The 26,888-nt window shown below is 44.3% G+C and overlaps 1 protein-coding gene across 1 annotated transcript in view; it reads left to right on the top strand.

Annotated features, from left to right (window-relative positions):
- The first annotated feature begins 11,022 nt into the window (after nucleotides 1-11,022).
- The window catches only part of LOC128646832 (uncharacterized), a 355,386-nt gene continuing 339,520 nt past the window's right edge, over nucleotides 11,023-26,888 (top strand). Inside the window, exon 1 of the mRNA XM_053699630.1 lies at nucleotides 11,023-11,278. Coding sequence (XP_053555605.1) covers nucleotides 11,229-11,278 — 50 coding nt within the window. The 5' untranslated portion in view covers nucleotides 11,023-11,228. The remainder of the gene's footprint in view (nucleotides 11,279-26,888) is intronic.

The raw sequence follows: 26,888 nt of genomic DNA, 5'->3' as shown, positions 1-26,888 counted from the left end.
TGCACACAACTTGTGCACACACAGCTGAAACACACCCAGGTGCACACAACTTGTGCACACATAGCTGAAACACACCCAGGTGCACACAACTTGTGCACACACAGCTGAAACACACCCCGGTGCATACAACTTGTGCACACAGCTTAGTTTTTGGTGTCCTCTTTGGTGTCAGCTGCCTGTAGGTTTGTGTATATTGTGTCCACAGAAACGGCCAACTGGGTAACACACATACAGGTATGTACAAGAACACGTAATGTGTGTACATTACTGGGTGATGCATGCACACAGCTGAGACACACACATAGGTACACACTCACACAGGTACACACAGCTGAGACACACACACACACAGGTACACACAGCTGAGACACACACTCACACAGGTACACACAGCTGAGACACACACATAGGTACACACTCACCCAGGTACACACAGCTGAGACACACTCACACAGGTACACACAGCTGAGACACACTCACACAGGTACTCACAGCTGAAACACACTCACACAGGTACTCACAGCTGAAACACACACAAACAGGTACTCACAGCTGAGACACACTCACACAGGTACACACAGCTGAGACACACTCACACAGGTACACACAGCTGAGACACACTCACACAGGTACTCACAGCTGAGACACACTCACACAGGTACTCACAGCTGAGACACACACACACACAGGTACTCACAGCTGAGACACACACACACACAGGTACTCACAGCTGAGACACACACACACACACACACAGGTACTCACAGCTGAGACACACACACACACACACACAGGTACTCACAGCTGAGACACACACACACACAGGTACTCACAGCTGAGACACACACACACACACAGGTACTCACAGCTGAGACACACAGGTACACACAGCTGAGACACACAGGTACACACAGCTGAGACACACAGGTACACACAGCTGAGACACACAGGTACACACAGCTGAGACACACAGGTACACACAGCTGAGACACACAGGTACTCACAGCTGAGACACACTCACACAGGTACTCACAGCTGAGACACACTCACACAGGTACTCACAGCTGAGACACACTCACACAGGTACACACAGCTGAGACACACACACACAGGTACACACAGCTGAGACACACACACACAGGTACACACAGCTGAGACACACACACACACAGGTGCACACAGCTGAGACACACTCACACACAGGTGCACACAGCTGAGACACACTCACACACAGGTGCACACAGCTGAGACACACTCACACACAGGTGCACACAGCTGAGACACACTCACACACAGGTGCACACAGCTGAGACACACTCACACACAGGTGCACACAGCTGAGACACACTCACACACAGGTGCACACAGCTGAGACACACTCACACACAGGTGCACACAGCTGAGACACACTCACACACAGGTGCACACAGCTGAGACACACTCACACACAGGTGCACACAGCTGAGACACACTCACACACAGGTGCACACAGCTGAGACACACTCACACACAGGTGCACACTGCTGAGACACACTCACACAGGTGCACACAGCTGAGACACACTCACACAGGTGCACACAGCTGAGACACACTCACACAGGTGCACACAGCTGAGACACACTCACACAGGTGCACACAGCTGAGACACACTCACACAGGTGCACACAGCTGAGACACACTCACACAGGTGCACACAGCTGAGACACACTCACACAGGTGCACACAGCTGAGACACACTCACACAGGTGCACACAGCTGAGACACACTCATAGGTACACACTCACAAAGGTACACACAGCTGAGACACTCACACAGGTACACACTCACACAGGTACACACTCACACAGGTACACACTCACACAGGTACACACAGCTGAGACACACTCACACAGGTACACACAGCTGAGACACACACTCACACAGGTACACACAGCTGAGACACACACTCACACAGGTACACACAGCTGAGACACACACTCACACAGGTACACACAGCTGAGACACACACTCACACAGGTACACACAGCTGAGACACACTCACACAGGTACACACAGCTGAGAAACACTCACACAGGTACACACAGCTGAGACACACTCACACAGGTACACACTCACACAGGTACACACAGCTGAGACACACTCACACAGGTGCACACAGCTGAGACACACTCACACAGGTGCACACAGCTGAGACACACTCACACAGGTGCACACAGCTGAGACACACTCACACAGGTGCACACAGCTGAGACACACTCACACAGGTGCACACAGCTGAGACACACTCACACAGGTGCACACAGCTGAGACACACTCACACAGGTGCACACAGCTGAGACACACTCACACAGGTGCACACAGCTGAGACACACTCACACAGGTGCACACAGCTGAGACACACTCACACAGGTGCACACAGCTGAGACACACTCATAGGTGCACACTCACAAAGGTACACACAGCTGAGACACACTCATAGGTGCACACTCACAAAGGTACACACAGCTGAGACACACTCATAGGTGCACACTCACAAAGGTACACACAGCTGAGACACACACATAGGTACACACAGCTGAGACACACTCACACAGGTACACACAGCTGAGACACACACATAGGTACACACTCACACAGGTGCACACAGCTGAGACACACTCACACAGGTGCACACAGCTGAGACACACACTCACACAGGTGCACACAGCTGAGACACACACTCACACAGGTACACACTCACACAGGTACACACAGCTGAGACACACACATAGGTACACACTCACACAGGTACACACAGCTGAGACACACACACACAGGTACTCACAGCTGAGACACACACACACAGGTACTCACAGCTGAGACACACACACACAGGTACTCACAGCTGAGACACACACACACAGGTACACACAGCTGAGACACACAGGTACACACAGCTGAGACACACTCACACAGGTACACACAGCTGAGACACACTCACACAGGTACACACAGCTGAGACACACTCACACAGGTACTCACAGCTGAGACACACTCACACAGGTACTCACAGCTGAGACACACACACACAGGTACACACAGCTGAGACACACACACACAGGTACACACAGCTGAGACACACACACACACAGGTGCACACAGCTGAGACACACACACACAGGTGCACACAGCTGAGACACACACACACAGGTGCACACAGCTGAGACACACTCACACAGGTGCACACAGCTGAGACACACTCACACAGGTGCACACAGCTGAGACACACTCACACAGGTGCACACAGCTGAGACACACTCACACAGGTGCACACAGCTGAGACACACTCACACAGGTGCACACAGCTGAGACACACTCACACAGGTGCACACAGCTGAGACACACTCACACAGGTGCACACAGCTGAGACACACTCACACAGGTGCACACAGCTGAGACACACTCACACAGGTGCACACAGCTGAGACACACTCACACAGGTGCACACAGCTGAGACACACTCACACAGGTGCACACAGCTGAGACACACTCACACAGGTGCACACAGCTGAGACACACTCACACAGGTGCACACAGCTGAGACACACTCATAGGTACACACTCACAAAGGTACACACAGCTGAGACACACACATAGGTACACACTCACAAAGGTTCACACAGGTACACACAGCTGAGACACACTCACACAGGTACACACAGCTGAGACACACTCACACAGGTACACACAGCTGAAACACACCCCGGTACACACAACTTGTGCACACACAGCTGAAACACACCCCGGTACACACAACTTGTGCACACACAGCTGAAACACACCCCGGTACACACAACTTGTGCACACACAGCTGAAACACACCCCGGTACACACAACTTGTGCACACACAGCTGAAACACACCCCGGTACACACAACTTGTGCACACACAGCTGAAACACACCCCGGTACACACAACTTGTGCACACACAGCTGAAACACACCCCGGTACACACAACTTGTGCACACACAGCTGAAACACACTCACACAGGTACACACAACTTGTGCACACACAGCTGAAACACACCCGGTACACACAACTTGTGCACACACAGCTGAAACACACTCACACAGGTACACACAGCTGAGACACACTCACACAGGTACACACAACTTGTGCACACACAGCTGAAACACACCCCGGTACACACAACTTGTGCACACACAGCTGAGACACACTCACACAGGTACACACAGCTGAGACACACTCACACAGGTACACACAACTTGTGCACACACAGCTGAAACACACCCGGTACACACAACTTGTGCAAACACAGCTGAGACACACTCACACAGGTAAACACAGCTGAGACACACTCACACAGGTACACACAGCTGAGACACACTCACACAGGTACACACAGCTGAGACACACTCACACAGGTACACACAGCTGAGACACACTCACACAGGTACACACAACTTGTGCACACACAGCTGAAACACACCCCGGTACACACAACTTGTGCACACACAGCTGAAACACACCCCGGTACACACAACTTGTGCACACACAGCTGAAACACACCCCGGTACACACAACTTGTGCACACACAGCTGAAACACCCGGTACACACTCACACAGGTACACACAGCTGAGACACACTCACACAGGTACACACAGCTGAGACACACTCACACAGGTACACACAACTTGTGCACACACAGCTGAAACACACCCCGGTACACACAACTTGTGCACACACAGCTGAAACACACCCCGGTACACACAACTTGTGCACACACAGCTGAAACACACCCGGTACACACAACTTGTGCACACACAGCTGAGACACACTCACACAGGTACACACAGCTGAGACACACTCACACAGGTACACACAACTTGTGCACACACAGCTGAAACACACCCCGGTACACACAACTTGTGCACACACAGCTGAAACACACCCGGTACACACAACTTGTGCACACACAGCTGAGACACACTCACACAGGTACACACAGCTGAGACACACTCACACAGGTACACACAACTTGTGCACACACAGCTGAAACACACCCGGTACACACAACTTGTTCACACACAGCTGAAACACACCCGGTACACACAACTTGTGCACACACAGCTGAGACACACCCGGTACACACAACTTGTGCACACACAGCTGAGACACACCCGGTACACACAACTTGTGCACACACAGCTGAGACACACCCGGTACACACAACTTGTGCACACACAGCTGAGACACACTCACACAGGTACACACAACTTGTGCACACACAGCTGAAACACACCCGGTACACACAACTTGTGCACACACAGCTGAGACACACTCACACAGGTACACACAGCTGAGACACACTCACACAGGTACACACAGCTGAGACACACTCACACAGGTACACACAACTTGTGCACACACAGCTGAAACACACCCGGTACACACAACTTGTGCACACACAGCTGAGACACACCCGGTACACACAACTTGTGCACACACAGCTGAGACACACTCACACAGGTACACACAGCTGAGACACACTCACACAGGTACACACAACTTGTGCACACACAGCTGAAACACACCCGGTACACACAACTTGTGCACACACAGCTGAGACACACTCACACAGGTACACACAGCTGAGACAGGTTCACACAGGTACACACAGCTGAGACACACTCACACAGGTACACACAGCTGAGACACACTCACACAGGTACACACAACTTGTGCACACACAGCTGAAACACACCCGGTACACACAACTTGTGCACACACAGCTGAGACACACTCACACAGGTACACACAGCTGAGACACACTCACACAGGTACACACAGCTGAGACACACTCACACAGGTACACACAACTTGTGCACACACAGCTGAGACACACCCGGTGCACACACAGCTGAGACACACCCGGTACACACAACTTGTGCACACACAGCTGAGACACACCCGGTACACACAACTTGTGCACACACAGCTGAAACACACCCCGGTACACACAACCTGTGCACACACAGCTGAAACACACCCGGTACACACAACTTGTGCACACACAGCTGAGACACACTCACACAGGTACACACAGCTGAGACACACTCACACAGGTACACACAGCTGAGACACACTCACACAGGTACACACAGCTGAGACACACTCACACAGGTACACACAGCTGAGACACACTCACACAGGTACACACAACTTGTGCACACACAGCTGAAACACACCCCGGTACACACAACTTGTGCACACACAGCTGAAACACACCCCGGTACACACAACTTGTGCACACAGCTGAAACACACCCCGGTACACACAACTTGTGCACACACAGCTGAAACACACCCGGTACACACAACTTGTGCACACACAGCTGAGACACACTCACACAGGTACACACAGCTGAGACACACTCACACAGGTACACACAACTTGTGCACACACAGCTGAAACACACCCGGTACACACAACTTGTGCACACACAGCTGAAACACACCCCGGTACACACAACTTGTGCACACACAGCTGAGACACACCCGGTACACACAACTTGTGCACACACAGCTGAGACACACCCTGGTACACACAACTTGTGCACACACAGCTGAGACACACCCGGTACACAAACATGTGCACACACAGCTGAGACACACCCGGTACACACACACACTGTGCACACACAGCTGAGACACACCCGGTACACACAACTTGTGCACACACAGCTGAGACACACCCGGTACACACAACTTGTGCACACACAGCTGAGACACACCCGGTACACACAAACTTGTGCACACACAGCTGAGACACACCGGTACACCACAACTTGTGCACACACAGCTGAGACACACTCACACAGCGTACACACAAACTTGTGCACCCCAGCTGAGACACACTCACACAGGTACACACAGCTGAGACACACTCACACAGGTACACACAGCCTGAGACACACTCACACAGGTACACACAACTTGTGCACACACAGCTGAAACACACCCGGTACACACAACTTGTGCACACACAGCTGAGACACACCCCGGTACACACAACTTGTGCACACACAGCTGAGACACACCCGGTACACACAACTTGTGCACACACAGCTGAGACACACCCGGTACACACAACTTGTGCACACACAGCTGAAACACACCCGGTACACACAACTTGTGCACACACAGCTGAGACACACTCACACAGGTACACACAGCTGAGACACACTCACACAGGTACACACAACTTGTGCACACACAGCTGAAACACACCCCGGTACACACAACTTGTGCACACACAGCTGAAACACACCCGGTACACACAACTTGTGCACACACAGCTGAAACACACCCCGGTACACACAACTTGTGCACACACAGCTGAGACACACTCACACAGGTACACACAGCTGAGACACACTCACACAGGTACACACAGCTGAGACACACTCACACAGGTACACACAGCTGAGACACACTCACACAGGTACACACAACTTGTGCACACACAGCTGAAACACACCCGGTACACACAACTTGTGCACACACAGCTGAGACACACTCACACAGGTACACACAGCTGAGACACACTCACACAGGTACACACAGCTGAGACACACTCACACAGGTACACACAACTTGTGCACACACAGCTGAAACACACCCCGGTACACACAACTTGTGCACACACAGCTGAAACACACCCGGTACACACAACTTGTGCACACACAGCTGAAACACACCCGGTACACACAACTTGTGCACACACAGCTGAAACACACCCGGTACACACAACTTGTGCACACACAGCTGAGGACACACTCACACAGGTACACACAGCTGAGACACACTCACACAGGTACACACAGCTGAGACACACTCACACAGGTACACACAACTTGTGCACACACAGCTGAAACACACCCGGTACACACAACATGTGCACACACAGCTGAGACACACTCACACAGGTACACACAGCTGAGACACACTCACACAGGTACACACAGCTGAGACACACTCACACAGGTACACACAGCTGAGACACACTCACACAGGTACACACAACTTGTGCACACACTCACACAGGTACACACAACTTGTGCACACACAGCTGAAACACACCCCGGTACACACAACTTGTGCACACACAGCTGAAACACACCCCGGTACACACAACTTGTGCACACACAGCTGAAACACACCCCGGTACACACAACTTGTGCACACACAGCTGAAACACACCCCGGTACACACAACTTGTGCACTCACAGCTGAAACACACCCGGTACACACAACTTGTGCACACACAGCTGAGACACACTCACACAGGTACACACAGCTGAGACACACTCACACAGGTACACACAGCTGAGACACACTCACACAGGTACACACAGCTGAGACACACTCACACAGTACACACAGCTGAGACACACTCACACAGGTACACACAGCTGAGACACACTCACACAGGTACACACAACTTGTGCACACACAGCTGAAAACACACCCCGGTACACACAACTTGTGCACACACAGCTGAAACACACCCCGGTACACACAACTTGTGCACACACCAGCTGAAACACACCCGGTACAACACAACTTTGTGCACACACAGCTGAAACACACCCGGTACACACAACTTGTGCACACACAGCTGAGACACACTCACACAGGTACACACAGCTGAGACACACTCACACAGGTACACCAACTTGTGCACACACAGCTGAAACACACCCGGTACACACAACTTGTGCACACACAGCTGAGACACACTCACACAGGTACACACAGCTGAGACACACTCACACGGTACAGCACAGCTGAGACACACTCACACAGGTACACACAACTTGTGCACACACAGGGGACAAAACAGCTGAAACACACCCCGGTACACACAACTGTGCACAACACAGCTGAAACACACCCGGTACACACAACTTTGTGCACACACAGCTGAAACACACCCGGTACACACAACTTGTGCACACACAGCTGAGACACACTTCACACAGGTGCACACACAGCTGAGACACACTCACACAGGTACACACAGCTGAGACACACTCACACAGGTACACACAGCTGAGACACACTCACACAGGTACACACAGCTGAGACACACTCACACAGGTACACACAGCTGAGACACACACACACAGGTACACACAGCTGAGACACACTCACACAGGTACACACAGCTGAGACACACTCACACAGGTACACACAGCTGAGACACACTCACACAGGTACACACAGCTGAGACACACTCACACAGGTACACACAACTTGTGCACACACAGCTGAAACACACCCCGGTACACACAACTTGTGCACACACAGCTGAAACACACCCCGGTACACACAACTTGTGCACACACAGCTGAAACACACCCCGGTACACACAACTTGTGCACACAGCGCTGAAACACACCCCGGTACACACAACTTGTGCACACACAGCTGAAACACACCCGGTACACACAACTTGTGCACACACAGCTGAGACACACTCACACAGGTACACACAGCTGAGACACACTCACACAGGTACACACAGCTGAGACACACTCACACAGGTACACACAGCTGAGACACACTCACACAGGTACACACAGCTGAGACACACTCACACAGGTACACACAGCTGAGACACACTCACACAGGTACACACAGCTGAGACACACTCACACAGGTACACACAGCTGAGACACACTCACACAGGTACACACAGCTGAGACACACTCACACAGGTACACACAGCTGAGACACACTCACACAGGTACACACAACTTGTGCACACACAGCTGAAACACACCCCGGTACACACAACTTGTGCACACACAGCTGAAACACACCCCGGTACACACAACTTGTGCACACACAGCTGAAACACACCCCGGTACACACAACTTGTGCACACACAGCTGAAACACACCCCGGTACACACAACTTGTGCACACACAGCTGAAACACACCCCGGTACACACAACTTGTGCACACACAGCTGAAACACACCCCGGTACACACAACTTGTGCACACACAGCTGAGACACACTCACACAGGTACACACAGCTGAGACACACTCACACAGGTACACACAGCTGAGACACACTCACACAGGTACACACAGCTGAGACACACTCACACAGGTACACACAACTTGTGCACACACAGCTGAAACACACCCGGTACACACAACTTGTGCACACACAGCTGAGACACACTCACACAGGTACACACAGCTGAGACACACTCACACAGGTACACACAGCTGAGACACACTCACACAGGTACACACAACTTGTGCACACACAGCTGAAACACACCCGGTACACACAACTTGTGCACACACAGCTGAGACACACTCACACAGGTACACACAGCTGAGACACACTCACACAGGTACACACAGCTGAGACACACTCACACAGGTACACACAACTTGTGCACACACAGCTGAAACACACACAGGTACACACACAGGTACACACACAGGTACACACACAGGTACACACACAGGTACACACACAGGTACACACAACTTGTGCACACACAGCTGAAACACACCCCGGTACACACAACTTGTGCACACAGCTGAAACACACCCCGGTACACACAACTTGTGCACACACAGCTGAGACACACTCACACAGGTACACACAGCTGAGACACACTCACACAGGTACACACAGCTGAGACACACTCACACAGGTACACACAGCTGAGACACACTCACACAGGTACACACAGCTGAGACACACTCACACAGGTACACACAGCTTGTGCACACACAGCTGAAACACACCCCGGTACACACAACTTGTGCACACAGCTGAAACACACCCCGGTACACACAACTTGTGCACACACAGCTGAGACACACTCACACAGGTACACACAGCTGAGACACACTCACACAGGTACACACAGCTGAGACACACTCACACAGGTACACACAGCTGAGACACACTCACACAGGTACACACAGCTGAGACACACTCACACAGGTACACACAGCTTGTGCACACACAGCTGAGAGTCACAGACATTAGGTACTTACGCTCTATACAGGGAATACGCAGAGACAGTCACACACATTAGGTACGTACGTGGTATAAAGGGAATACGCAGTAATGGTTATGTCACTCATATAACTACGGTCTGATCTGTAACGTCTCTCTCTGCAGCTGAGGGCATGGCCTCTCCGGACACCACTGAACGGTCATCTGAGGCCACATGTGACAGGTAAATGTGATGAAAAATCAGCAGTAAGCAGCTTGTGGGGGTTGCTAGGGGATTAGGGGCCATCGACTGCCTCTGTATGTATGGGGGGGGGGGTAAGGGGCCAGCGGCTGCCTCTGTGGGGCCTGCGGCTGCCTCTGTATGGGGGGGGGAGGGTAAGGGGCCAGCGGCTGCCTCTGTATGGGGGGGGGGGGGGGTAAGGGGCCAGCGGCTGCCTCTGTATGGGGGAGGAGGGTAAGGGGCCAGCGGCTGCCTCTGTATGGGGGGGTAAGGGGCCAGCAGCGGCAGCCTCTGTCTTTGTATGGAGGGGTAATGGGCCAGTAGCTGCTCCTGTGCCAGCCTAAGTATGCTTTTTAATAAAGGATTAAAGAGAACAAAGCAATACTATAAGTATTTAGATTATTAAAATCGCATGTTGTATCTGAATCGCTAATTTTGATTGTTTGTTTAATTTTGACTTTATTGTTCCTTTAAAACCATGTGTCAACCGTAAATTTTGTAAAAAACCAATTACTATTGTAAGACTACTACACTATTGCACCCTTTTAGATATGTTAAAACACAAAAAGTCTCTCTGTGTGTGCTTCTGTGTGCTAGTGAGTGTGTGTCTGTTTGTGTGTGAGTGTGTGCATGCCAGATAAAATGTGTTTCTAAATGTGTTTGTGTTTCTCTGCGAGAGTATTTTGTGTGTGAGAGAGAATTGTGTGCGCGAGTTAGACACGTGTGTGTGTGTGAGAGAGAATTGTGTGTGTGTGAGAGAACTGTGTGTGTGTGAGAGAACTGTGTGTGTGAGAGAACTGTGTGTGTGTGAGAGAACTGTGTGTGTGTGAGAGAACTGTGTGTGTGTGAGAGAACTGTGTGTGTGTGAGAGAACTGTGTGTGTGTGAGAGAACTGTGTGTGTGTGAGAGAACTGTGTGTGTGTGAGAGAACTGTGTGTGTGTGTGAGAGAACTGTGTGTGTGTGTGAGAGAACTGTGTGTGTGTGAGAGAACTGTGTGTGTGTGTGAGAGAACTGTGTGTGTGTGTGAGAGAACTGTGTGTGTGTGTGAGAGAACTGTGTGTGTGTGTGAGAGAACTGTGTGTGTGTGTGAGAGAACTGTGTGTGTGTGTGAGAGAACTGTGTGTGTGTGTGAGAGAACTGTGTGTGTGTGTGAGAGAACTGTGTGTGTGTGTGAGAGAACTGTGTGTGTGTGTGAGAGAACTGTGTGTGTGTGTGAGAGAACTGTGTGTGTGTGTGAGAGAACTGTGTGTGTGTGTGAGAGAACTGTGTGTGTGTGTGAGAGAACTGTGTGTGTGTGTGAGAGAACTGTGTGTGAGAGAACTGTGTGTGTGTGTGAGAGAACTGTGTGTGTGTGTGTGAGAGAACTGTGTGTGTGTGTGTGAGAGAACTGTGTGTGTGTGTGTGAGAGAACTGTGTGTGTGTGTGTGAGAGAACTGTGTGTGTGTGTGTGAGAGAACTGTGTGTGTGTGTGTGAGAGAACTGTGTGTGTGTGTGTGAGAGAACTGTGTGTGTGTGTGTGAGAGAACTGTGTGTGTGTGTGTGAGAGAACTGTGTGTGTGTGTGTGAGAGAACTGTGTGTGTGTGTGTGAGAGAACTGTGTGTGTGTGTGTGAGAGAACTGTGTGTGTGTGTGTGAGAGAACTGTGTGTGTGTGTGTGAGAGAACTGTGTGTGTGTGTGTGAGAGAACTGTGTGTGTGTGTGTGAGAGAACTGTGTGTGTGTGTGTGAGAGAACTGTGTGTGTGTGTGTGAGAGAACTGTGTGTGTGTGTGTGAGAGAACTGTGTGTGTGTGTGTGTGAGAGAACTGTGTCTGTGTGTGTGTGTGAGAGAACTGTGTCTGTGTGTGTGTGTGAGAGAACTGTGTCTGTGTGTGTGTGTGTGTGAGAGAACTGTGTCTGTGTGTGTGTGTGAGAGAACTGTGTCTGTGTGTGTGTGTGAGAGAACTGTGTCTGTGTGTGTGTGTGTGTGAGAGAACTGTGTCTGTGTGTGTGTGTGAGAGAGAGAGACTGTGTCTGTGTGTGTGTGTGTGAGAGAACTGTGTCTGTGTGTGTGTGTGTGAGAGAACTGTGTCTGTGTGTGTGTGTGTGAGAGAACTGTGTGTGTGTGTGTGTGTGAGAGAACTGTGTGTGTGTGAGAGAGAACTGTGCGTTTACAATGATTACAAGCACTGGGGGGGGGGCTCCCTCTAGAGCAGACATCCTCAAACTTGGTCCTACAGATGTTTTGGAACTAAATTTCCCATGATGCATTGCTCAGCCAGCATATCAGCTGGCTGAACATCATGGTAAATGTAGTTCCAAAACTTCTGGAGGGCCAAGTTTGAGGATGTCTGCTCTAGAAGAAGGTTAATTATCGGACATAAAAGGGAGGGTTAATTGTTACTCCCAGGAATCTGGACACAAGGGGCAGAATGTGATTGGCTTTTGCTTGTTTATATCGGACACATTGTACTATATAAAAACCCTGTGTGTTACTCTCTACTGCACTAAGCCTTGGCTGCTGTGTGTATGGGGGGCGCTAAGCCTTGGCTGCTGTGTGTATGGGGGGCGCTAAGCCTTGGCTGCTGTGTGTATGGGGGGCGCTAAGCCTTGGCTGCTGTGTGTATGGGGGGCGCTAAGCCTTGGCTGCTGTGTGTATGGGGGGCGCTAAGCCTTGGCTGCTGTGTGTATGGGGGGCGCTAAGCCTTGGCTGCTGTGTGTATGGGGGGCGCTAAGCCTTGGCTGCTGTGTGTATGGGGGGCGCTAAGCCTTGGCTGCTGTGTGTATGGGGGGGCGCTAAGCCTTGGCTGCTGTGTGTATGGGGGGCGCTAAGCCTTGGCTGCTGTGTGTATGGGGGGCGCTAAGCCTTGGCTGCTGTGTGTATGGGGGGCGCTAAGCCTTGGCTGCTGTGTGTATGGGGGGCGCTAAGCCTTGGCTGCTGTGTGTATGGGGGGCGCTAAGCCTTGGCTGCTGTGTGTATGGGGGGCGCTAAGCCTTGGCTGCTGTGTGTATGGGGGGCGCTAAGCCTTGGCTGCTGTGTGTATGGGGGGCGCTAAGCCTTGGCTGCTGTGTGTATGGGGGGCGCTAAGCCTTGGCTGCTGTGTGTATGGGGGGCGCTAAGCCTTGGCTGCTGTGTGCAGGGGGGGGCGCTAAGCCATGGCTGCTGTGTGCAGGGGGGGCGCTAAGTCATGGCTGCTGTATGTAGGGGGGGGCGCTAAGCCTTAAACAAATCCAAGAAAAAAGTGCTAGGGCGGCTCAATAAAAACACATAATATTTATTTAATTAAAAGACTGTTATAACACACAAAAATAGCAGTAAGGGCTCACAACACAATAAAAAAGCAGAGAGCTGTCACATCCCATGCCAAAGGACGCGTTTCGGGTTTCCCCGTACTCAAAGATAAAGGGGCAAGGTAACATACACACCTTTATAGGTGTAACTTAATTATAAAACGATCACACTTGGTCATTGTTTATTTGATTCAGTATTTTGGAAGTCATGGGGATAAAGAATGTTATAACTACTTTAGAAGTTCCCTAATAACAGCTTTTTAGCTTCTATAGATAATGTTTAGTATTTAATACTTCAGTTTTTAATATTTAATATTATTAGTGAGTGCGGACACAGAGAACCAAATATATTTTAAATAATTAAGTAAAACATTTTTTATCCGTTTTTATGGTAGTACATGGATAACAATACGTAGTTAGTTACAACAGAATTGAAGTTATCTAAGAAGATCAGCTTATAGAGATATTATTGTTTAAAAGGATATTATCTTATAAAATCCTTCTAATGTTAAACATAAAGATTAAAATATTGATCCTTTTTATGATTGCACATAATAAACATTTGTTAATAATAAACAGACTGTGTTCAAAAATGTTTAACAGTTTACCTACATGATATATTTAGAATTGATGTATATTAATACTTCCAAGATCCAAGGCAAATTTCATTCTATTTATTCTAATGATAATTAGATTATTTCATATTATATATATATATAGCCACTTCCACTTGTACACTGGCTATACAGATCACAGTTGTTATATTGACAATAACATTAGAATTACCACTACTAGGACACAGGTTTCTTATAGAGTGTTTGCTTTCTCTTTAATATTTGTTGTATATCATTTATTTGATTGATAGTATGTTCTAAACTTCTTAATAGAATTTTTATCAATTTTAATCATAAATTTCAAATTTTTTAAATTTTAAAAAGAAATCTGAAATTTTAAACTTTTAGATTTTTAGATTTTAAATAGATCTTTACCAAGATTCTTCTATCTATCACATCATAATAAAAATCTTTCATTTATTTCCATTTATATGATGTTTTACTTGATGTACCAAACACTAGTGAGAGAGTAGAAATACCATAAAGCTTTTTGGCAATAGATTAAAGTTCCCAATGGTTCATAATATCAAAGGTGGAATTAAAACCTTTTGGATATCTGGTCTCCAATTTAAAGATCCAGAAGGCCTCTCTGCGTTGAAGTTCTTTAACTCTGTCACCTCCTCTCTTTGGAGTATATACCAACTCTATAGCCTGCCACTTAAATGTTTGTAGTGACTGATGGTGTTGATGTATAAAATGTGTGGCAAGGAGAGAACATTCTTTTTCACAATTTATATTGCTTATATGTTCTCGGACTCTTGACCTTACCTCATGAGTGGTGAGTCCAACATATTGCAGTTTACAATCAGTACAGGAGATCAGATAAACAATATATCCCATACTGCAATTTATGCATTGGGAAGTGGTGTATCTCATTCTAGTACGATAGGACTCAAAAAATGGACTTACATTAACGTAGTTACATGCTTTACATCTGGCACAATTACATTTAAATGTACCCTTCTGTACTAGCCAACTACTGTTTGTCTTTTGTTTTGGAAGTTCTGTGGGGGATAATATATTTCCAAGCGTCATACTTCATTTATATGAAAATTTACAGCCTGATTCAACAACCTTTTTGAGTTTAGAATCCGCCAGTAAAATAGGAATATGCTTTTTAATGATCTGAACTATTTGTGGGTACTGATCACTAAAACTCGTTACAAATGTTGTCTTTGGTTCATTCTTATTCCTGTCATAGCATGGTCTCTTTTTGATTTTTTTCTTTTAATAAATCCTCTCTTGGGATACTGTCTACCAGCTTTTTGGTCCGTCATATCACATTTTTATTATATCCTCTTTGCAAAAGATCTTCAGTTAACCTTTCACATTCCACTTTATAGTCATCTTCATTGGAGCAATTTCGCTACTAGTGGAGTGCAAAAGGTTATTTTTAGCAATTGGTTTTCGATAGATTTTAGTTTCAATTTTATTTGTGTGTTTGTTCCCTGTAAGTGTAATATCAAGATAATTTGTTATTTTCATGCCATTCCATAGTAAAATGTAGGCCTACTTGATTAGAGTTTAGGATCTCCAAAAATTCAAGTGCTTCATTTGAGGTACCTTTCCATATTATCACTAAATCATCGATGAACCTTCTGTAGAAGGCCACCGAGGTTCTGTACTTGTTATCTCCAAAGATGTGGGACGCCTCCCACCAACCCAAAAAGAGATTGGCGTAGGAAGGCGCAAATTTTGCGCCCATGGCAGTCCCACACCTTTGGAGATAAAACAATCCATAAAACTCAAGATAGTTGTGTTCAAGTAAGTATCTAACTATTCTGAGAAAATAGTTAATTTGGTCAACATCAAAATTAGTAGCAGACTTCAAAAAGAACTCAATTGCCATGAGACCCCATTGGTGGGGGATAGAAGAGTATAGTGAAACCACATCTATGGTGACCCAGCTATGGCCATCTTCCCATTTGAAATCTGCCAATAAATTCAATAGATGTTTAGTATCACGCAGATAACTCCATAGCTGGGACACCATAGGCTGTAGCACACTATCCACCCATTCTGAGAGTGGTTCCAACACTGACCCAATTCCTGACACAATAGGTCTCCCTTTTATGTCCTCAAGGGACTTATGGACCTTGGGTAAAACATGAAATTCCCGGGATTCTAGGGAATTGGACACACAAAAAATCAGATGTTTTTTTATCAATATATTTCTTATCAACTCCTTCATCAATTAGTGTATGTACCTCTCTCTGTATTTTTCTTGTTGGATTATTCATTATCTGAATATAGGTCTTTGTATCGTTTAGTTGGCGTAAGACAACAGTGGTGCCCCCCTTATCAGATCTTTTAATCACTAAATTGTGATTATCTTTTAGCTCTTTTACAGCTGATCTTTGCAACTTAGTAAAATTCTGTTTGTGGTTAGTATCATTCTTATATAGTTTTGTAAGTTCTAGTTCAACACTCTTGTGAAACCTCTCCAATACCTTTACTCTACTTTGTAGTGGATAGAATCTAGATTTTTGTGCCATGGACTGAGTTAATCTATAGGTCCCTGAAGTTTGATAAATGGACTCATTATCCTGCTGATTAAGGTCTAAAAGGTCTTCCAGATCTTGGATGCTACAGAGTTCATCAAATCTCAATTCATAATTGCTAGTTTGATCATTTGCTAGCATATCTGGATCATCCAAATCTGGAGACATTAATTCATTTTCAGAGTCACTTGCAAAATGGCGTCTTAATGTGAGATGTCTAACAAATCTATTTAGATCAATTAGGGTGTTAAAAAGATTGAACTTAGTGGTTGGTGAAAACCCTAATCCTAAATTTAACACTGAGTATTGAGCATCAGTAAGATCTGAATTTGTCACGTTAATCACATTACCAACAATATATATGGTTTCCCCTTTTTTATTCACAAAGTATTCTTTGTTTGATTCTTGTTGGTTCTGAGCAAATAACGCTCCCTGCCTTGCAAGCTTTTTCCTTGCCCCCCCCCTTCTGGTTTTTCTGGGGGAAGGTAAAAAACCTGTTCCATACTTGTGTGATTTTCCTGTTCTTCATATACACCTCCCATAGCTACTGGTAGTCTTGCACTCTCTGATCTTTGCCCAATATTTGAGTACTTTTTTGCTGGATCCACTCTATCCTGTCTGTTTTGACCTCTTCCTCTACCTACTGACTGATTTCTTTTTGAGTTAACCTCTTGATTTTTATTTTTATTTTGTACTATCTCCCTAGGATAGGATTCCTGTGTATATTGTGGTATCTCAGCTGTTCTATTCTGTCCTGTCACTTTCTTTTGTTTACCCTGTTTTTTAAGGATAGATGGTCTGCTTTCTAGATTTGCTCCCTGATTATGAATTTCATAGTCAGTATTGATAACGGTTCTTTGTTCAGTCTCTGGGGGATTATATAATGTTAGTTCATCTTCCCCAGAATCGGCATCAGTGTCCGAAAAAAAGACCCTCTTAGATGATGACTCGGTCACGTCATTCACTTCATTGTGTCTTGAGCGAGATCTAGACCTCCATCTCCTCGTTCGTCTGTTACCCATCCTGTTTTGAATGAACCTATCCTTTCTCTTCCTTATGAACACTGCATTGTTTTTATAGTCATCATTGTCTCAAGTATTTGGAGTGCTTTACTTCAATGATGCTTTTCTTAGTTTCTTCTACAGTGGTTTGTAATATCACATCCATCTCCATGTAATCTTGGTCTTGTAGGAAGCCATCTAGTGAAACTTGTAATGCAACTATCTTTTCTCTTGTCTTAGTAAGTTCCATTGCTTTATATTTAATTACTAGCAGCATAAGTTTGATAGAGCACTCTGTTAAAACTTCGTTCCATTCTTTGATGTAATCTTCATCTGTGACTTCAAAAGTAGGGTATTTATTTAAACGTAATCCTCTCGGTATCATGTTCAATTTATGGTATCTCTCTAGTGTCCATTTATCTATTTTAAACCTTGCCTCTTTAATTTTTAGGGTCTCCATCTCAAAAAATAAATCCCCAAGTGCTGTCTGAGTCCTACTTGTTGAAAATATATTTTCAAATTCAGATGACTCCAAATCCTTATCAAATGTTCTATCCATTGAATAGTATTTTGGGATGCCATTTCCAGATTCCATCTTAACAGTTAAAAAATACTTTATTCCTTTATTTCAAAGTGTTATTAAAAAACACTTTCTGTTCAAAAAACTATGCAACTATGGATATCACATTAATAATGATCAAGTATGAACTATTGTGTTCAATAAAAGGAGTTTAATTAGTTATTTCACCTCCTTGTAAATTTGCCCACTGCTGTGTGTATAAAAAGTAAACAAACTACATAACAGTCTTAGTTAATATGGATGACAAGTAATAAATCCAAATATGTATATTTTTTTGTCAAAGTGTTTTACGAGCCCAATAGCCAGGTTCAAAGCAGCAAACAAATCCAAGAAAAAAGTGCTAGGGCGGCTCAGTAAAAACACATATTTATTTAATTAAAAGACTGTTATAACACACAAAAATAGCAGTAAGGGCTCACAACACAATAAAAAAGCAGAGAGCTGTCACATCCCATGCCAAAGGACGCGTTTCGGGTTTCCCCGTACTCAAAGATAAAGGGGGAAGGTAACATACACACCTTTATAGGTGTAACTTAATTATAAAACGATCACACTTGGTCATTGTTTATTTGATCCAGTATTTTGGAAGTCATGGGGATAAAGAATGTTATAACTACTTTAGAAGTTCCCTAATAACAGCTTTTTAGCTTCTATAGATAATGTTTAGTATTTAATACTTCAGTTTTTAATATTTAATATCATTAGTGAGTGCGGACACAGAGAACCAAAAATATTTTAAATAATTAAGTAAAACATTTTTTATCCGTTTTTATGGTAGTACATGGATAACAATACGTAGTTAGTTACAACAGAATTGAAGTTATCTAAGAAGATCAGCTTATAGAGATATTATTGTTTAAAAGGATATTATCTTATAAAATCCTTCTAATGTTAAACATAAAGATTAAAATATTGATCCTTTTTATGATTGCACATAATAAACATTTGTTAATAATAAACAGACTGTGTTCAAAAATGTTTAACAGTTTACCTACATGATATATTTAGAATTGATGTATATTAATACTTCCAAGATCCAAGGCAAATTTCATTCTATTTATTCTAATGATAATTAGATTATTTCATATTATATATATATATATATAGCCACTTCCACTTGTACACTGGCTATACAGATCACAGTTGTTATATTGACAATAACATTAGAATTACCACTACTAGGACACAGGTTTCTTATAGAGTGTTTGCTTTCTCTTTAATATTTGTTGTTATATTATTTATTATATATCATTTATTTGATATTTGACTAAGCCTTGGCTGCTGTTTGTATGGGGGGGGCTTAGTTGCCAACAGTCCCTGATTTCCAGGGACAGTCCCGGGATTTTGTTGTATGTCCCTGGATTTTTTTTGTCCCTGAAAATCTCTTTTGCACAACATTTGTTGTTTGCATATTTATATAGATAGCCCTCAGTTTATGCCGGGGTTAGGTTCCAGAAGGAATGGTTGTAAATTGAAACCCAGTTTATAATGTAAGTCAATGGGAAGTGAGGGAGTTAGGTTCCAGGCCCCTCTCAAAATTGTCATAAGTAACACCTAATACATTATTTTTAAAGCTTTGAAATTAAGACTTTAATTGCTAAACAGCATTATAAACCTCATAAAATAATCACACAACACAGACTTTACTTGCATTTTTCTACAAACAATTATTTCTATGCATTCCAATCTGGACTGATTTATATACAGGAAGATCTTTTTCCTATGAAAGCTGCTTGATAGCTCAGGTCTAGTTATACTGATTCATTTTAGCTTGCTTGGCTTGCATATCTTTGCTGCAAAACAAGCGGACAGTTCCACCTACTGGCTATTTTAATCAATGCACTGCTTCTCAATGCTTTTCAATAGCAGTCACATGACTGTAAAAAAAGGTTGTTATTCTGAAACGGTGCACCAAGGGACACCTGTGTGTGTGTGTATATATATGTATATATGTGTATATATATATATATGTGTATATGTGTGTATGTATATATATGTGTATATGTATGTATGTACAGGTATACCCCGCTCATACAGCGGGTTAGGGACCGGAGCCCCGCTGTAAAGTGAAAACCGCCTTAAAGTGAAACAAGGCAGTTTTAGCTTTCTTTTCCCTCCTTGCCAGTGTGTTTAAAAACTTAAAAACATATTTTAATTAACTTATATTAGGTGTGCAATAGCGCTAAGTTTAGTTTAACACTCGCACAGCACAGTATTCAATAAATACTGTACCTGTAAAATAGTGACAATCACTATAGTACAATTTGCCAGAGTATAGCACTGAGACATAGATTGCACTGTAATGCTGTAAACAGAGTGAACTAAGCATAATAAAATTGTGCCAGTCACTTTTCTTGCAATCTCACGAAGATTACAGCACTGTTTTAAAATCCTTGGATGTTGAACTTCAGCTCCACAAAGCGCTGTATTAGCGAAGCGCTGTAAAGTGAAGCGCTGTAAAGTGAGGTATACCTGTATGTATGTATGTGTATATATATATATATATATATATATATATATATATATATATATATATATATATATATAATTAGAGTTGCACCGATACCAAGTATTTGCATGAGTACTTGTACTCGTGCAAATGCACCGATACTTAAACCGATACCTCCACTTCCTACCCATATGCTATCTTGTGGCGTTTTTTCAAACTGCATGTTCCCATTTCATTTTAAGCTGGAGTGAAGACTAAACTAAAAATTGTTTACTACTGTTCTGCCAATACAAATTGCTGTTATTTGTATTATTGTAGGAGAGATCACTATACTTTTACTTTTGGTGCTGTTTTTTTTTACTTTTTCACAGAAAGATTGCTAATCATCCTGATATTCATTGTTTTGTACAGGCTTTGGTTCGTATCAAACCTGTCATTAAGTTAATCTCTCCTCCTTGAAGTCTCAATTTGGTTCTGAGGGCTTTACAAGCTCCTCCGTTTGAGCCTATGCATTCTCTGGATATTAAATTACTTTCTTGGAAAGTTTTGTTCCTTTTGGAAATCTCTTCTGCTAGAAGAGTTTCTGAATTATCTGCTCTTTCTTGTGAATCTCCTTTTCTGATTTTTCATCAGGATAAGGTGGTGTTGCAGACTTCATTTAAATTTTTACCTAAAGTTGTGAATTCTAACAACATTAGTAGAAAAATTGTTGTCCCTTCATTATGTCCTAATCCTAAGAATACTCTGGAGAGATCTTTACATTCTTTGGATGTAGTTAGAGCTTTGAAATATTATGTTGAAGCTACTAAAGATTTCAGGAAGACTTCTAGTCTATTTGTTGTCTTTTCTGGTTCTAGGAAAGGTCAGAAGGCCTCTGCCATTTCTTTGGCATCTTGGTTAAAGTCTTTGATTCATCATGCTTATGTGGAGTCGGGTAAATCCCCGCCTCAAAGGATTACAGCTCATTCTACTAGGTCAGTTTCTACTTCCTGGGCGTTTAGAAATGAAGCTTCTGCTGATCAGATTTGCAAAGCAGCAACTTGGTCTTCTTTGCATACTTTTACTAAATTCTACCATTTTGATGTTTTTTCTTCTTCTGAAGCAGTTTTTGGTAGAAAAGTACTTCAGGCAGCTTTTTCAGTTTGATTCTTCTGCTTATAATTTGTTTTTTTCATTTTAAGATTAAAACTTTTTGATTTGGGTTATGGATTATTTTTTCAGCTGAATTGGCTGTCTTTATTTAATCCCTCCCTCTCTAGTGACTCTTGCGTAGAAGTTCCACATCTTGGGTATCTGCTATCCCATACGTCACTAGCTCATGGACTCTTGCCAATTACATGAAATAAAACATAATTTATGTAAGAACTTACCTGATAAATTCATTTCTTTCATATTGGCAAGAGTCCATGAGGCCCACCCTTTTTGTGGGGGTTATGATTTTTTTGTATAAAGCACAATTATTCCAATTCCTTGTTTGATGCTTTCGCTCCTTTCTTATCACCCCACTTCTTGGCTATTCGTTAAACTGAATTGTGGGTGTGGTGAGGGGTGTATTTATAGGCATTTTGAGGTTTGGGAAACTTTGCCCCTCCTGGTAGGAATGTGTATCCCATACGTCACTAGCTCATGGACTCTTGCCAATATGAAAGAAATGAATTTATCAGGTAAGTTCTTACATAAATTATGTTTTTTCCAAATCATGCTTAATTTTAAGAAAGACAGGTGGATAACTGAAATCATACCATTCTTCTATATTTTTAGAAAATTTGATTCCAAGATAAGTGAATGAATCTTTTGCCTCTTTAAACGGGATATTTTGTATGGAGTCTTTGTTTTTGTCTAGCCAGAAGATTTCAGTTTTTTGTATATTTATTTTATAACCTGCAAAAGTACCGAAATCCTGTAAAATCTGGGATAATAATGGTATATTTTTCTTAGTGTTAGTTAGTAGGACAAGTAAATCATCTGCATAAAGAAGTGTTATTTTCTTTTTACATATCTTAATCCCGTCTAATTCTTTCCTTAGCAATATTGCCAGAGGCTCAAGTGCTAAATTAAATAGGTACTTTAAATAGGTACTTTAAATAGGTATTTTTTTAGCGATCGGTTCCCAGAACTGCACTCCATACTCAAGGTGAGGTCTTACCAGGGCTTTATATAGTGACAGAATGATGCTTTCCTCCCTTAAATCAATGCCTCTTTTAATACATGCTAGTATCTTATTAGCATTTGTAGCTGCTGCCCTGCATTGTGCACCCATCATTAGCTTGTTATCTATTACTACTCCCAAATCCCTTTCCTCCTCTGTTTGGCTAAGTCTTGTCACATTAAAATAATACGTTGCCTAGCTCCTATTACGAGGCCGCTAGACTGTCCCATATATGTGACTGGGGGACTGCTGAACAGACATCGGGCTGGAAAAGAGTTGAACAGTTCTCTCTCCCTTTGGGGGTTAAGCTGGAAGACTTGCCATGGATCACAGACTACTTAATTGACGAGGTGGGTATTAAGAATTCCATAATCAAACAGACCCTGGTGTGTTGGAAGAACATCAGGCATTATGCGGACATAGCTCCACACCCCTCCCCTATTCATTTGATTATAGGCTTGCTTAGAGGTGTCCCTGATTCGCATTACTCGCAATGGGGTCAATGGGACCTACTAAGAGTATCTGATCTTTACCGACAAAATACCCTGCAGCTCGCCGAACCCGAGCTACGAGGTGACGAAAGCAACCCCCCTCCGTGGTTCTTGTTCGAAAGACTTCGTCTCCATAAATTCCTGTCGAGCTGGGGATTCCCGGCGACAGATCTCAGGGCTCTAACAACCTGGGAACAAAGGTGGAAATCAGGCTCGTCCCTGGTGAGACCCCTTTCCACTCACTACATGTTAATAATGAAAGACGTTAGCACAGGCGTAGTATGGCAACTGAAGGCTTGGGAAAAAGATTTGAGAACCCAAATCTCAGAGAAGACCTGGTCACAAACATTTCTGCTTACTAAAAAAACACTCCATTGTTATAACTCACTGGAACTCTATATGAAAGTTTGCTTAAGATGGCACTACATTCCCTTAAGATTAGTGCAGATAGCCCCGTCCCATACGTCCTTATGCTGGAGAAAATGCGGCCAGGTGGGCTCCGATCTCCATATGTGGTGGTCTTGCCCAGTACTGGAAAATCTATGGAAAGGGGTTTTCGGGTTGTGCAAGTCAGTTGGGATGTCAATCGCTGAGGAACCGGGAATAGCTCTCCTTAACATTTTCCCGAGACAAACACCCAAACCTTAACGCCAACTAGCCATTTTTATTTTTGCTGCCACCAAACTCTCCATTGCCAGGAGATGGAGACAGCCGGATCCTCCTGCCTTGTCTGAAGTTAAACAGACCTTAGAAACATATACCCTGATGGAGAGAGGATTTTACCAACATCTAAACAAAATGGAATCATACTGGAGAATTTGGGATCTCTGGATCCATAGAAACCAGCCCTCTAGGGAACTATAAATAATACCTGGATTTTCAGGCCCCCCATTTAGGCTTGATTAGTACTTAGAGGCCCCCCCCCCGCCCCTGTTTCGGGAAGTCCTCTCCTCTCCTTTAGTCTCTCCTTTATCTTTCCCTTCCCCCCTGTCTGAGCCCCCCCCTCTTCCCTTTATCCCCATGCCCCTATAAGTGACACTTGGATGTTCCTCACCTGTCTCTCTTGCTTATCTTCCTGCTCTGTGTACGCCTCTACCCTCTCCCTTATTTCTTCATTGTTTTCGGCTCCGCCTGCCTGGGCGCCCTGATAATGAATGGTGGGAGCTGACTGATGATTCCGGACGTGCCCCTGGCTTGTCCGGGGCATCTGGCACTCCAGTTTAAATTATGACTCGTACACTTGTGCTGTTTTTTGAGGGTAACACCCCCTGGCGAGGCCTACAGGCCCTGTATAGCAATAGAAGTTTATGCTGCTAACGGATGGTAGATCAGCTATTGCACCTACTCTTAGATAAATACCCATCTTCACTACATGAGATCTATAAGTGTTCTCTTTCCCTTAGCAGCAGGTCCCCCTTCTCTTGGCTTATTTACAAAACCTGAATGCAACCCCTAAACTGCTTTAGAGAGCCACAATATGATAAGAGAGATATTTTTATTTTATTTTATTTTTTTTTATTTTAGGTTGATAACACTATCTATTTTCCCAGATCACAACTTTATAGGTTTATAATAGTGGTCTAGGCTATGACACATGGGTGCAGTTTCTTATTTGCAAGCGACGATGCCTTATTTTTAAATCTAAGTCTATCTAACTTTACTGGGCTCTTGCAGAAAATAAACTAGAAAAAGTAGTGGGTCATTTACGACCCTGGAACGATCCCCTATGGTCAAGACGACCTTCTGTGGTCCTGTTCAATGCTTGTGAGGCCTTTTGAGTGGCCTCTTATCTCAATCTGGAGGTGTAACTATTGTCAGACCTATTTCTCATGTTTGTATTGCACTATTGTTTCGTCCCACTGGTTCAGATATTATGTATGTATTGTGTTGAATCTTACATAAAAATATTTACAAAAAAAAAAAAACTTGGCATTTGGTGGCCATGTTTGAAGACAGCAAATGTTTCGAAGCCTAACTGGCCTCTTTGTCAATGCAAATGTTTGCTCTTTTTGGATATGGCTATTGAATTCTGGGTTTTAAGTTTTTTATTACACAAGGAAAAAAAAAAATTGCACATGTATTTTCCCATTTGGATAAATTAGTAAATATCTCTCAATTAAAGCTCGCATTTTTTTCAATTAATTTACATTGAATCGATTGAATTACATTTAAATAAATTGAGAATTGAAAATAATGAGATATCTATGTGGAGGGGGGATAGGAGTATTGTCATTTCCAATAGTGCATAATCTGAGAGTGTAGAAACAGTGACCTTATTTGGCGACTTATTGTTGGGATTAATTATCCCATGATAAGCCAATTGTGCGTGCATCATAAACTAAGACCAATGGTCATAATAACTATGGTTAAATTAACCCACCATTAGCTGGGATATGGATCTTAGTATAACATCTTGTGATGAGGATCATATTAGATGGTAAGGGGGACATAAAGAACTCGTGTGTCACAAACGTGTGGCTTTAGGATATAATAGAATACTAAGGAACTTAGTGACCACTAATAGTGGTTTTTATTATTATTATTATTATTATGAGACAG

The sequence above is a fragment of the Bombina bombina genome, chromosome 2 (assembly GCF_027579735.1).
Source record: "Bombina bombina isolate aBomBom1 chromosome 2, aBomBom1.pri, whole genome shotgun sequence".
Taxonomy (NCBI): domain Eukaryota; kingdom Metazoa; phylum Chordata; class Amphibia; order Anura; family Bombinatoridae; genus Bombina; species Bombina bombina.
This window is presented reverse-complemented; position numbering and strand designations above follow the sequence as displayed.